Here is a 13,549-nt window from a genome sequence, read left to right on the forward strand (position 1 = left end):
AGGGGACTGGGACGATTGCTAGGCTTTAGTGCCAATCAATTAGATCGGTATCTTAATAACGAGACTTCGGAGTATCCCGCGGATATCATGAGAGGCGTCGATGCCATGTTTGTCTATACCAATATTATTCGGCAACAGGTAGTAGGTGGTGGTCAAGCTCCTCTGCTACGTTTCATAAAAATGCCGGCTTTTTCGCTGCTAGACGAGGAGAACCAGGAAATATTTAATAATATCGACTTTTATCCAATTTCAACCAGCGATATACAAGAAATTGAAATTGAATTGAAATCCGATTACGGGGAAAATATTCCGTTTAATTTGGGCAAAGTATATATTAAACTGTTTTTTAGGCGTCGACGTCAATAGCCCAGAAGCAATGGTACCTAATAGATACACTCTGTATTTCCAAAGAGGATCCTCCCTTCCGGCTTTACACGCAAACGTTTTCCAATCCGGAGGTCGTTTTAGTGTTGGCGGTATCTTTAATTCTTTATTGCGCAAAATTACACCCTTTATTAGGCCGGCCATTAGTACTTTAGCGTCCGAAGCTGTTGGGTTAACGAGTAGAGTAATTAGCGATGCCCAAAACCCCGGAATATCACCTCGAGAATCGATTAAAAGAAATGTCAAACAATCTATAAATTCCCTACTACATAAAGGCGTGGACCGGTTCGTCAACACTCAAAGCGGGACGGGCCGAAAACGAAAGAGGACTGCTAAAACAAGCCGGAGCAAACGTGTTAAGCGACGCACTAAACGCGATTTTCTAGACTAAACATGTCGACCTACGAAAGTGTTCTTTCCGACTTTGAAGTATTTGAAAAGCCAGTGGTGAATAATAATATTGTTGGGACTAAAACGACTGCTCATTATCCCATTGCCCCCCTAACTAATGCTAAATATGTAGAATTTATCATTCCCCCCTCTAACAATTATCATGATTTGACTAAAACTCTTTTGAGAGTAAAATTTCGCGTTTTGCACGAGGACGGCACGGCCGTTCCAGATGCGGAAAAGAAAGTCTCGGTGACAAATTTAATAATTGCCTCGCTATTTTGTCAAGTAGAATTATTTCTCAATGGCGTCGCTGTCCAGCAACCTAATAATATGTACCCATATATGGCCTATTTTAAAATACTTTTAAATTATGGACAAACGGCGGCCAATTCCTGGTTAACTTCTATGTTATATTATTTGGATACCATTATTGATCCGGCGACGGCTTTAGATAACGCCAATATTAACAAAGAAGATAATGGTATTGGTCGTCGCGCTAAACGCGTGGCCCAATCAAAGACGTGCGATGTAATTGGCGAATTATTTTTGGATATGTTCAAAACGCCCAAATTCTTACTAGATAATATCGAGGTGCGAATTAGACTTCATCGAAGCTCCACGGATTTCGCTATTATTCACAATGAGCAGGGCAAAAAGTATAAGATTGATTTAACGGAATGCACTTTGTTTACGCGCGAAATTGAGGTTAATCCCGAACTGCAACTAGCTCACGCCCAGATGTTAAACTCGGGAATAAACGCTCGCTACGAAGTAAACTCTATTGTTATGAAAAATTTCTTAATAACCACCGGAACGCAAGATTTTATTAGGGACAGCTTGTTTACGGGGCAATTACCCTCGCGAACTGTCGTGGCTTTCGTTACTAATAAAAAATTTGTAGGGGAAGCAACTTCCAACCCCCTGGATCTCCAACACTTCAAACTCGATTTCATGCAATTCTCTTTAAATTCGCAAAATTATCCCGATATCCCCTTTACGCCCAATTTTGACGACGACCAGTACGTTAGATGTTACAATTCTTTATTCGAGGGTCTCGAGATATTAGGTCTTGACCGAGGAAATATTATTTCTTACGATTTATATAAGAAGGGCTTTTTTGTCGTTGTTTTTGATTTGAGTAGAGAGCATCTCGCTTCGTTAGGTCTAAATTCCATGCCCCAGACTGGTAACTTGCGATTATCGTTAAGATTTAGCTCTCCGCTAACCGAAAACGTCACGTGCATTGTCATGGCCGAATTTCCAAACAACCAATTAATAATATCTAAAAACAGAGAAATTATTTATAATCACCCCAACGTATAAAAGACTAAAACTTTATAAATACAATATCAGTCGCGAGCCAAGATGCACCAAGTACACACCGTCACGCCAAAGCTCGATATTTGCGTCATTGAATCTATTGAACCTAAAATATTAATTCAAAGATCGGATACGCGTACAAAAACTATATTAAAACCTAACGCCTGGTACGCTTTGTTTCGGTTTCAAAATGAACTCACGTCCTTTTTTGACGGAAAAATACCTCGCTATCATATTTGGTTGCCCGTCAAAGAGCGCATCAAGCTGGAATGCTTCGTCAACTCGAAAGATGAACGTCTAATCGATCTTCGATACTATGAACGAGGTAGCGGCAGTCGTTATTTCCTCAACTTTAGCACCAGCGAAGGATTTAGCCTGAACAAAACAGGATGGCAGACGTTGATCGACTTAAAGCCGTTGATTGACGAGGATCTCAAGGCTAAAGGGATAGCTGTCTGTCGCATGCGCGAATTAATTTTAAACGAGCTCACTACCACCTTGTTTGACGTCACTTCCACTTGCGCCAACGTCGAGTGTCGAAAACAAATATGCCACTCTCAAAGCTGCTCGGAATTTGACACAAATTTCAGCGATCGAGTCGAGCGTAATTTGCACGAAGCGCTGCCTCAACTGGATCGTGAGAAAATTTTGCATCAATTTGAGACCGACCATGGATGGATCGAGGATCAAGAGGATATTTACGCTTATTTTGTCAACAGTTTTGCCGATTTAAAGAATGCCTTGATTTATGGCTATTAAGATAAATGTATTGATATATCGTATTTGTTTAACTGATATTGTTTTTATAAAATACCTTTGCGTGTATTAAATAAAGTTGTTTATTGGGAAACCATTTAGTCGTTATTTATACTTGTCAAGACATGGATGCTAAAATTAGAAAAATTTATTACGACGTGGCAAATCCGGCCGCTTATGGGTCGCTAGCCAGATTACAAAAGGCCTTACCGGACGTGCCAAAAGCAAAATTAATCGCCTTTCTCGAGAAACAGCCCGCCTATACGAAACATCGATTTCGACGTTTCCGATTCAAAACTAACCAAGTGTACGCCTCAACTATCGATGACGTTTTTCAAGCTGATTTGTTGGATCTACCGAAATTAAAACGTTTTAATAAAAATGTTCGCTATGTTTTGTGCGTCATTGACGTCTTAAGCCGCTACGGATGGACAGTACCTCTTAGAAACAAAACATCTGGCGAGGTTATCGAAGCTTTTAAAAAAATATTTCGAGAGAGGATCCCTTTAAAAATATACACGGACTACGGTGGGGAATTTAGTTCGCGCAACTTTGCATCCTTCTTGAAACGAAACAATGTGCAAATACATTTTGCCAGGAGTCAGCATAAGGCTAGTTTAGCGGAACGCTTTATTAGAACAATTAAGGAACAAATTGCCCGGGTTATTACGGCCACGGGGAATAAAAATTACGTTAAATATTTACCTTTAATTACTCAAGCCTATAATGAACGGGTTCATTCAACTACTGGAATTGCACCGGTTCATGTTAATATAGATAACGAATCAATCATTTGGAATAAACTGTACGGGAAATCAAACGGAATTAATCGATACGCACCGAGGCTTAAAGTTGGCGATCACGTGCGTCTTTCTATAGCTAGTAGAGTATTTAGAAAAACCAGCTCGGGAGGCACCTTTACTGACGAAATATTTCGCGTTGTTGACGTCATACCCAGGTCACCACCCGTCTATCGCGTAGCAGATTTAAAGGGGGAGCAAATTTTGGGTGTTTTCTACAGCGCCGAACTACAAAAAGTCTCGTTACCCGAGACGGGCCTTGTCAAGAATAAATTATGAACACTTCGCAAATAAACGCTCTCTTAACTTGCGACAAAAGAACGCGACCCTACTATTTAGGATGCTTCCCAGTAAACAGACTCCCAGAACGGCCAAAAAGGTCCAAATTTTGCTTTATATTCAATAATGAAGCAGCTGGAGAGGCTGGAGAACATTGGATAGCGTGCTTTTCTAACAATGACACGGTGGAAATGTTTTGCACTTACGGAAATTCGCCGCGATACTATAAAGTTAATTTAAAACGATACGGGAAACGAGTTGTTTACAATAAACAACAAATTCAACATCCATTCTTTCAACTGTGTGGCGTCCATTGTTGTCTGTACCTATCACTCCGCTGTAAGGGCGTAGCTAGAAAGACGATATTAGACGCCATCTATGACCAGAATCTTAAACTTAACGACTATGTCGCTTTATTATATTTATCTTTACATTTAAAAAAACATGTACACAGATATTGTTCGCAATAAAACAATTTTTTATTTGTCTAAATATTACATTTTTTTTTATTAATCAATATCGCGCCATTTATTATGCCTCTTTCTCCTCTCGTTAGATGGAACCAGCGGTCCTAAGTTTTGAAGCTCGTCTTTCTTTTTCCGAGGTTTTTTCTTTTTTTTCTTGTTTTTCTGTTTAGCGGAGGCCGTCTCAAACAGGTTTTCCAAGTCCGTTAAATTGTCCCCGTTTTCCTCCGCTAAATTCTCTTGTTCATCGACAATTTCCTCTTGTAAATCGTCGTCACGATTTGCATAACCGACAGCTCCTTCTTCTAGCTCTCTTTTTGGCGTGAAAAATGTGTTTTGCAAATGATTTGCAAGAACTTCGGCTTGCCGTTTCACCATATCTCCAACATAAGTCGGCCCAAATTGTTGGTAAAAATCTTCGGGCGTTGGTGTCCCCGCAGTCGTTTCGCTTTTTAAAACCTTTTGCCGAGGCTCGGTTCGTTTAGGCGTAGTAAAAGAACTGCCCGAAGCGCTTGTTGTCGGTGATGACGTGGCATAGCTCGGCCATGACAATTGTTTTTTTCGCGGGGGCATTTTAGGGGTGACCGGTAATGGCGGCGTGGGGACATTAGACATTGCCTGTGTTACGACCTCAAATTTAGGTAAGGGAATTTGTTTCTCGATACTTAAATATTTCTTAAAAGCGTCTAAATATTTATATAATTTATCGTAGGCATTCAATGGCGATTTTAAAATATCCTCAATCTCTCGGTCCAAAGCAGAGTGCTCTTGGGCAGCTGTTGAAGTTACTGCGCTAGCGGGCACAAGAACCATTTGTTTCATAGTTTAGCAGCTATGGCTTGGACAATCGAAGGCAAGATTGCGGCAAGCAACGTCGTAAGAAAACCACCTGATTGCTGCAACAACAGCTTTTTTTTGCTTTTCTGCGACAAGGTACTTGATCCGAGTTGTCTAATAATTTTCTTGTACTTTGCTAGCTTTTTCTTACGGTCTTTACTCAAATAAATACCCCCGCCCTTTAAATTCTTACAAATTGTCTGAATGCTCTTTAATTGAGGCGCGCTACTATTGTTTAAGAGGGTTCGCCGTTGTTTACAGCTAGTTTGACGCAAACTCTGTAAATAAGGGACAAATTTGGCAAACTTGGTCGAGGGACGCGCTACGACGAGTCGGGAGCGTTTTGCTGATCGACGTTTAACGCGTGGGGCCATTATTCAAATGACAATTAAATTTAATCGACATAGACATACATAGGTGATTCGTGAGGTAGAACTCGCGACCTTAATCGTAAATTTTCCGGAGTTTCTTGTTTTAAATCAATTAACAAATAGCTATAGGGTTCTCTAGTGGCTAGTCTGTACGCCTCCGTAATACGCTTCGGGTTATCTGGACTTATTTGTTGCGCCAAATATCTAATAGAGGCGACATCTCGAGGATTTTTCATTATTATAAAATAGGAAGAGTTTTGAGAAATTATCCGCGATTGGCTACCCTTGGGAAACAGTTGTTGAGTAATAATAATAACCGTATACCCTAAATGATGCGACGTCACGCACACTAAATCGGCAATATGAGTTTGTTTAAATAATTGGCTAGCTAAGTCGTCTAGTATCAAGTAGGAGTCGCGATTCATTTCCCAAAAGTCCGGATCCGCCGTTGGCAAGCCTTGAATAAATTGAATTCCCGGAATCAATTGTTTCAATTTTTCGTAGTTTGGCTGCCAGGCGGCGTAGCAATAAATAACCTTTTTATGCGGTGGGTCAAACATAAGCTGATGATTTTGCAATAAGTTACTTAAAAGAAAACTCTTCCCCGCTTGCGTTGGCCCCACGATTAGAAACTGGGCGGGTGTTTGGAACTTTAAAGAATGCGAGACTGACTCGGTTGGATTCATCTTGATTAATAAACATTTTTATTTTAATTAACAGTTTATATATATATAATCAAAAATACAATTAACCCAAAACCCAAAGACCCTTAATAAACACAAATTAAAAAATATTTAAACAAAATAAACGAAACCCTTTTACCCAAAAAATTCCCCTATGAAGTAATTGTTTTTTTAAAAAGTTTCTCTTCTAATTCCAGACAACGCTGGCGGAAGCGTTGAACGTTGAGGAGGTTAAAGTTGACGCGAGACTCGGAGGGTAGTTGGTACACACGCACTACAGAAGAAAACACGACGGATTTATGCGCACGCGCACTTTTTCGTTTCCCGACCGCTCTTTGTTGATGGCTGGGCATGTTTGGATTAGAGGCTCGCAAACATCCTCGCCCTCGCTGGTCGGGAATTCGGGAAACCCCTGACGCAGTGGTTTGTTGTTGCACGGTTTTTTGGAAACCATCGGACACGATGGGCTGTGTTTCCGATGTTCCCTCGATGGATGGTCCGTGCAACGCCACTGGTACAAGGCGATGCCGCAAAAGGCGCAGCGCGTCGTCTGTGTTTCTACATCTGCAAGATAGAAACCGTCTTTGGCCAGGGCTTCGATAGGAACGCAAGATTCCCACAAGCCCTCAAAAGTATGTCTTCGCCTAGCCTCGTAATTCATGCGAGAGAGATGTTGAAGCGGGTGTTGCCTCTTTGAAACCGTAGGGTCGACTGGTTGTCAAATCGGCGTTCAACAATCTCTTATTCGAGGTTTGGCGAAATCTTTTGGTAATTTTAACGGCCTCTAGCTGCAGCTTATATTTATCCCGTTTAAAATTAAAAGGGACATTGACTGTAACTTCCTTTTCCGGATTCATCGCTACACTTTCAAAGGTTTCAAAGTCAAGTTTTTCAAGATTTTCTCGATTTAACGTCAACCCTTTAATTTTCTTGACTTCTTTTCCTTTGCTAGTGCGAAACGAGTAACTTTTGGCACCGGTACTACAAAAGGAAGTTATATAATCACCGCCGAGTTCATCCGCCCAGCAACCAATATGATTGCCAGTTGGAATGTCAAACTTTCCCGGTAGATGGCGGTAGATTATCGAGTCGGTGTCACAATACAAGGCTGCGCGGTCTAATTGAAGCAGCATCTTGTTCAATTCGAGTCGCCCGTAGCAAGAAACAAAGCTCCCCACAATGGCCGACCCCAGTTTGTAGTCCGAAACGTAATCGCTTTTGGCTTTGTACGATAAAAGAGCGATCGACTCCGTAACTGGCCGTAAGTCGACTAATTCCAGAGTGTAATCGCTCGCGTATCGTATCAATTCGTAATAATTGTTGATAAAGATGCTGCGAATCTTTCCCGTATTCAGAGCCATGCGACCCCAAAGAGAATTTAAATTAATTTTAGCGATATTACGCAGTGAAGGATTTGATTGAATATCCGCCACGGTCAGAGAAAGCTTTTCATTCTTGTTTATATCAGCGATATACGCCTCTTTTTGCAGAGGCGTTTGCGCGTGAGCGGGAAATCCGGAATTCTTCACTTTTAGGGCGATAAAATCAGTCATGTACTGGGCGAAGAAATATTCCGTTTTTGGATAATGGTACACCTCGAATATATCGAGGAGTTTATATCCATGCTCCATAGCGGCATAGACTTCAACCGTTGGCCAGACTGATTCGAAAGCCCTTTCGTTGACAGTGTGATCGCAGATTTCCGCTCGCAATTCTAGACACGTGCGACAGAGGGCGTAGGCTAATTTACCACCGCTGCGGAAGGGAATTAAGGGGATGTGGAGATCTTGAGGGGGAAGCAGACGACAACTCATAACGCCAAAATACCACCCTGGCGATTTGTCAAAATCTCTGCTATAGATTATGGGGTGGCCGCTAGGGTACGGACAATCGCGACAAACTTTCGGGTACAAAGAAATAATATCCTTGTAGAAAATTTTCTCCTCACCTTGCACGTGGCAGTTAAGAACAAAATTTTCCGTCCGTCCCCCATAGAGAGCGCTACGGGCTGATATTTGAGGTCGAAAAGTTAAACTTTTGCAGAAAGCCTTTGCTTCGGCGTTTTCTTTTAAAAGCTTAGCAAATTGACACTCAAAAATCGAGGTATATTCATACCCGACCATCTTCTCTTTAATAAACAGCTCTCTATCTAGGGTCCGCTCGTACAGAAATCTGTTGCTGGCTTTGAGTTGGGTATTGTAGGCATTAAGTTTTTGGCATGGACAACCGTGAAAGTAGCAACCGTGGAAATCGTAGATTTTGGGAGGAGTTTCGCTATAGCCGTCGACTAAATAGCGACCCACGCGGTACTCGCCCCCGTAGCTTAAAGCAGTGCGCAATTTTATATTTTCAGTTTTCTCCACCCAAGCGAGATATTTTAAGCTAATTTGACTGTGATTAAATTTTGCGTTATAGCCGTTAGAAGGAACAATACCCATGCTGTAAGGTTTATAGTAATTGTTAAGATAAATAGTGGTTAGAGCACCCGCCAAAGTAATATTTTTTAAGCAGAAAGGGTCTAATTTGGTTAGATCTACGTAAATTTTTCTAAAAGCTTCGACGCCTTGTCTCAGGACTTTGACGTCTTGAATGCAATATTTAATAAGCTCCTCTTTGATGTTGTAAATAGATCCTTCCATTGACGCGTACCAAGTTTGAAAATCTCGATAATCATTGGCTTTCATTTGAGCTACGTTAAAGTACGAAGCTTCAGGGATGACGCCAATGTAATTAAGATTTTCTTCGGTATGAAAATCAAATGGAAAGAATCCTTTCGCCACATCGCCGAGGCTAAACATGCTGGTGAAATTACGCAGAGGTTGACTAATGTAATTAAAGCTATCGAGGAATCTAATTTGCGGTCCCTCGAGATGAATCATGAGAATTTTACTGCCGTCAAAAATAACGGCAGGGGTGACGTGTCTATGGACTAAAGCTTTAAGAATTAAGAAGTTATCAAAAGCTTTCGCGTAATGAGCTACGACTTGAGTGTTAGTAAAGCGCGGTTGGTACGTTTTACGTTTCTGTCCAGTCAAAACTACCTGCTCGACGCTAAATAAATAATTTAAAAATTGCTCGACGCAATTAGCGCCGTAAAAAATTTTAGTTTCAAAGCCAGCTTCAGTCTCTACGTCGCAAACTAGTAAAATGGGGACGTGGATATTATTTCTAAGAATAGTCTCAATGTCGTAATAAATAAACCGCGAGGCTTTCATTTTGGTTTCCAAAGGCATAACAAAATGTTCACCTGGCGGATGGACTATTTTACACTGAGAGCATTCGGGATTGCAGTCGTGATCGTCACCCATCAGTCGCCCACACTCTAAACATCGTTTTTGGCTCGCGCAGGTGCCATTAAATAAATGAGTTTCGTAGCAGGGGCCAGAAAAGAAGTAGCGGTGGCATTCGTCGCAACGTTTTAGAATATCGTCATCGCTGGTTAAATGAAAAGCTTCTCCTTGACACCGAAAACATATATAGGGTTTTGTATCCTCGGGGCATTTATGCTCTTTTAACAATTCGTATTTGTAAAAAGATTTTAAGCATAAATCGCAAGAGATACAACCCCCCATCATGCCGTGCCAAGTTTTCGCGGGGTGGATATGGTCGCCAATTTTTAATAAATAGATAAATTTAGGAGCTTGGGGTCCTTTGAAAAATATGGTAAAATTATTCGCAGCATCAATTATCACGATTCTATAATGGGGAGCTAAATAATTTTGAAATTTTTGAATATCTTCTAGAGTAACAAAACCTTCGGGGACTCCGGCTTTCCTGTGCAAGATTTTTGCAATATTACCCACAAGGGTGCTATCGCGTTTCAGTTTTTTGAAATTGTTCTGGTTAAAGGGCTGACCTTGCTTTTTTTGTCGATAAAAATTGCGATCGGCCAGCTCTTTACCCAAAACTAAACTCCGAGCAAAACAAAGGTTATCATTATTCTCCATAAAAATAAATTGGTTATTTTGTTTAACGAAATAATCCAAATTAACCAAAGTTCTATTTTTTATGGACTTATAATAAACTCCTATATTCGCGTCGAGGTTTAAAAAAATAATGTCAAACTGAAAATCTTCCCCATTAAAGACAAAGTCCCGACTAGATTGCGTTACTCTATAGATGGTTCGCATAATTCGCTTACTGGTGAATTTGTCAATTTTTATAAATTTAATATTAACGGGGGTCGTCAATCCGGGGGAGCTTAAAACAAATCGAACCCGATTATACCCGGGATTCTCGGTTACTAATTTGCGTATAACTTCGTCGAGAATTTTTCGAAAAATTCGAAAAAAATCTCGCGTTGGAATGTCTTCCAGATTTTTGAAAGCTATACGCAAATCGATTTGTTTACAATGCCACTTGCGACTCGTTTTGTCAATCTGTCGCTCAATTGTGTAGTACCGGTTTACCTGTGCGTGTTCCTCTCCGCCACTACCCTCCGAGTCACTCCCGCTGCTGCCGCTGCTCGAACTCATTTTTTGAATCTCTATCAGAAATAAAAAAAAATTGGAACAAAATTTTTGGTTTGTAAATTTATTGTTAATAAGATACTTACTTTGCTTGGCGGCTGCTGAGCGGCTTCTGCGTCGTTCTTCACGTCGTCCACCAAGCGATGGAAAGCGTTTAGAAGTTTGACGGCGTCTTTGTTTTTAGCGTCAACGACTCTTTTTAGCCGCTTATGTCTACACTCCCACAGTTTGTCCGCCTGGGCGTCTTTTATGTCTTTAAATTTATATATACTGATATCTATGTAGAAATCCCCTTTTCGCGGGGGGATTTTAGTTTCAAAATATTGCCCGTCGCTTCTCAAGCGATAGGACCCCTCAACCCCGTTGACGCCGACAACGTGTTTCTGCAACACGTCCTGGACAAACTCCTCGTCGTCAGAATCGAGGAGGATCTCAACGGGGTCGGGTTTTACAAATTGACTCAGCGTTCGTTGACCGTTGCTGGATCCTTGTCGATTATTAGGAGAAGAAGGTGGAGATTCAAACATAGATTGAGACTCTTGGTACTTGTTCATGGCTGGATCGATTGTGAGAATCCAATACCCATGCTCAAGCTTTTATACCCAAAATCTCAGGGCCATTTTTTTTAGAATACAGGCTTAGACATGGTTTTTTTTATTAAGAATTTAAAAAATATAATTATGTCTGATACGCTATTTTTAATTTGACCTAAAAACATTTTTTTATTGTGGAGTTGGTACTAAAGATTATAGAAGACATTAGGATATCTATCTATATAAAAAATACCTCTATAGTTTAATATTAATATACATTTATTTAGATTTAAATCATGTCAAAAAAACAATTTCCGTCCCTCCCAAAGTAATTAGTTTTAACCTTCACTAATAAATTGTTTTTCTTATATAAAGCGATCTCGTGAGAATTATTCAAATTATTCGAAACACGCCTAAACAAGCTTTTACATACGAATAATATTTGTCCCCTTAGGCATTTATCAAAGTAACTTCTTTTTAACCTTCGCTAAAGGGTTTTTTATATAACACGATCTCGTTTGAATTATTTAAAACACACCTAGACAACTTTTTTGCATACGAAAAAAAACTTAGACCTCGGAGAGATTTTGTAATTTTATACCTATATATCTAATTAACTTTTTGGCTATTTATTAAATTTTAAAAATCTTGAAAGTATTGGCTAGACACTATTAGATTTGACCTCGCTAATTTTGTATATAAGCCCCGTGTTTCAAAATGAAAGTTATCAGTTGTTTAACTTCTGTTTCTGAAACACCAGTCCCAAAAACTTTAAGATGTCTTTCTCTACCGCTCCTCGTTTGCCCTGCCTGCCCGTGATTAAAATCCATCCGGCAGCGCTTACTCCCCGTCGTGCCACCCCCCAGTCGGCCGGACTGGACTTATATTGTCCAGTGGATACCGTAATCGACCCTCACGGTATCAAAATCGTGTCGACTGGGTTAGGCGTGATGCTGCCCGAGAACAGCTACGGCCGCCTTGTTGGCCGTAGCAGCTTAACAGCCCAAGGGCTGTTTGTCGCCGAGGGGACGATAGGTATGTTTATTAGTTATTTTATAGTGCTTAAAAGTATAATAATTCTTAACAATAATAGACGCCGACTATCGGGGACCCATAAAAGTCGTCATAGCCAACGTCGGGGACACCGCCTACAATATTCGGCGGGGCAATAGGCTTGCCCAATTGATAGTGACCCCGGTTATATTGCTAAGACCGGTGGAAACGGCGGTAAATATTTTCAAGTTTTTAATTTAGGTTTCAGCACGTAACACATTTTTATGTTGTTTCTAGACTTTGACCCCGACGGCACGCGGCAGTGGGGGGTTTGGGTCGACCGGTGTTTAATCTTTTTAAATGGTGGTGGGTTTTTCATATAAATATTTGTTATTGTATATATTATATTGTTTGTTATTAAAAAATCTTTATTTCTATATTTGTTATTCTTGTCAGACTTATAATTATAGGCTTATTTTCTAACTCCACCTTAATTAACCTATCCAATGATATTATCTCTTTACTTACGCTCCGCCTAATGTGACAAATAGGATCCAATTAAAACTGCCTCTTACCTCTCTAGTTTGTTACATATAGCACGTACTAGCAATTTAAATATCATTTGCTATCATAGCCCTCGCAATATGTTGTGCCTCATTTTCTTTTTTGTTTACGGGTTAATAGTCAACGTTTTGTTAACTCTTTACGAAATTGAACGGCGAAACAGAAAACAATTAGAAAATAAGCCCAAACGTCCCTCCGCCGATTGCACTTCCGAGTCAAATAACGATACAGGGTCAACGTGAAAAATGAACTCTTTAAAACATGTTTGTTTATCCTTGTTGGTTGTTGATTATTTTGTAATATATATTCTGTATTTATTTATCACCCATATCTGTACATCTTATAAAAAGTAAATATTTGATGTCTTAAAATCTGTGTTTTTATTAACTTTAGGCTTACAGAGAAAAAAGGGTAACACCCAATGTTAGCAAGCCAGGGATGACGTCAAGGTTGACTATAGTTTTAGTTTTAGTTTAAGTTAAGAAGATGATGTCATGGGAGGGATGAAACTAACAGCTCGGGCTAGTCTAGACTTGTCTGAAAAGTTTGGTTTGAGTCTGGTGGATGGGGAGAGGGCGGCCATCTTGGGGTGGCGGCCATCTTGGATCCGTGGCTATTTGTATAGTCCCTACTATTTACCGCTGCTTCCACCGGCCTTAACAATAGCACCGGTGTAACTATTAATTGGGCAACTCTATCGCCT

The 13,549-nt window shown here is 40.3% G+C and overlaps 2 protein-coding genes across 11 annotated transcripts; both read right to left on the bottom strand.

The window, feature by feature from the left end:
• Positions 1–220: 220 nt before the first annotated feature.
• On the bottom strand, positions 221–5,011 carry LOC149659245 (uncharacterized). Of its 10 annotated transcripts, none has more exons than XM_089843989.1 (10): positions 4,139–5,011; positions 3,559–3,656; positions 3,292–3,465; positions 3,064–3,206; positions 2,912–2,985; positions 2,800–2,849; positions 2,298–2,727; positions 2,123–2,203; positions 1,873–2,059; positions 221–548 (listed from the first exon to the last, which is right to left on the bottom strand). In XM_089843989.1, the coding sequence occupies exon 1, from the start codon at positions 5,009–5,011 to the stop codon at positions 4,442–4,444; it is 570 nt and encodes a 189-aa protein (XP_089700115.1). In that variant the 3' UTR covers positions 221–548; positions 1,873–2,059; positions 2,123–2,203; positions 2,298–2,727; positions 2,800–2,849; positions 2,912–2,985; positions 3,064–3,206; positions 3,292–3,465; positions 3,559–3,656; positions 4,139–4,441. The 10 variants fall into 10 exon arrangements, with proteins under 10 accessions (XP_089700115.1, XP_089700112.1, XP_089700113.1 ...); XM_089843986.1 differs by having other exon boundaries at positions 3,559–3,600; positions 3,694–5,011; XM_089843987.1 differs by having other exon boundaries at positions 3,292–3,481; positions 3,559–3,600; positions 3,694–5,011.
• Positions 5,012–6,791: 1,780 nt separating this feature from the next.
• LOC149659246 (uncharacterized) lies at positions 6,792–11,310 on the bottom strand. The gene is made up of 3 exons (XM_089843991.1): positions 10,843–11,310; positions 10,697–10,773; positions 6,792–6,851 (listed from the first exon to the last, which is right to left on the bottom strand). Exons 1-2 carry the CDS (start codon positions 11,308–11,310, stop codon positions 10,759–10,761), a joined length of 483 nt encoding a protein of 160 aa, XP_089700117.1. The 3' UTR covers positions 6,792–6,851; positions 10,697–10,758.
• Between the last annotated feature and the right edge of the window lie 2,239 nt (positions 11,311–13,549).

This window comes from Phalangium opilio, unplaced genomic scaffold, assembly GCF_054372755.1.
Source record: "Phalangium opilio isolate 3A_F unplaced genomic scaffold, DU_Popi_V2 ptg000073l_1, whole genome shotgun sequence".
NCBI classification, from domain to species: Eukaryota; Metazoa; Arthropoda; class Arachnida; order Opiliones; family Phalangiidae; genus Phalangium; species Phalangium opilio.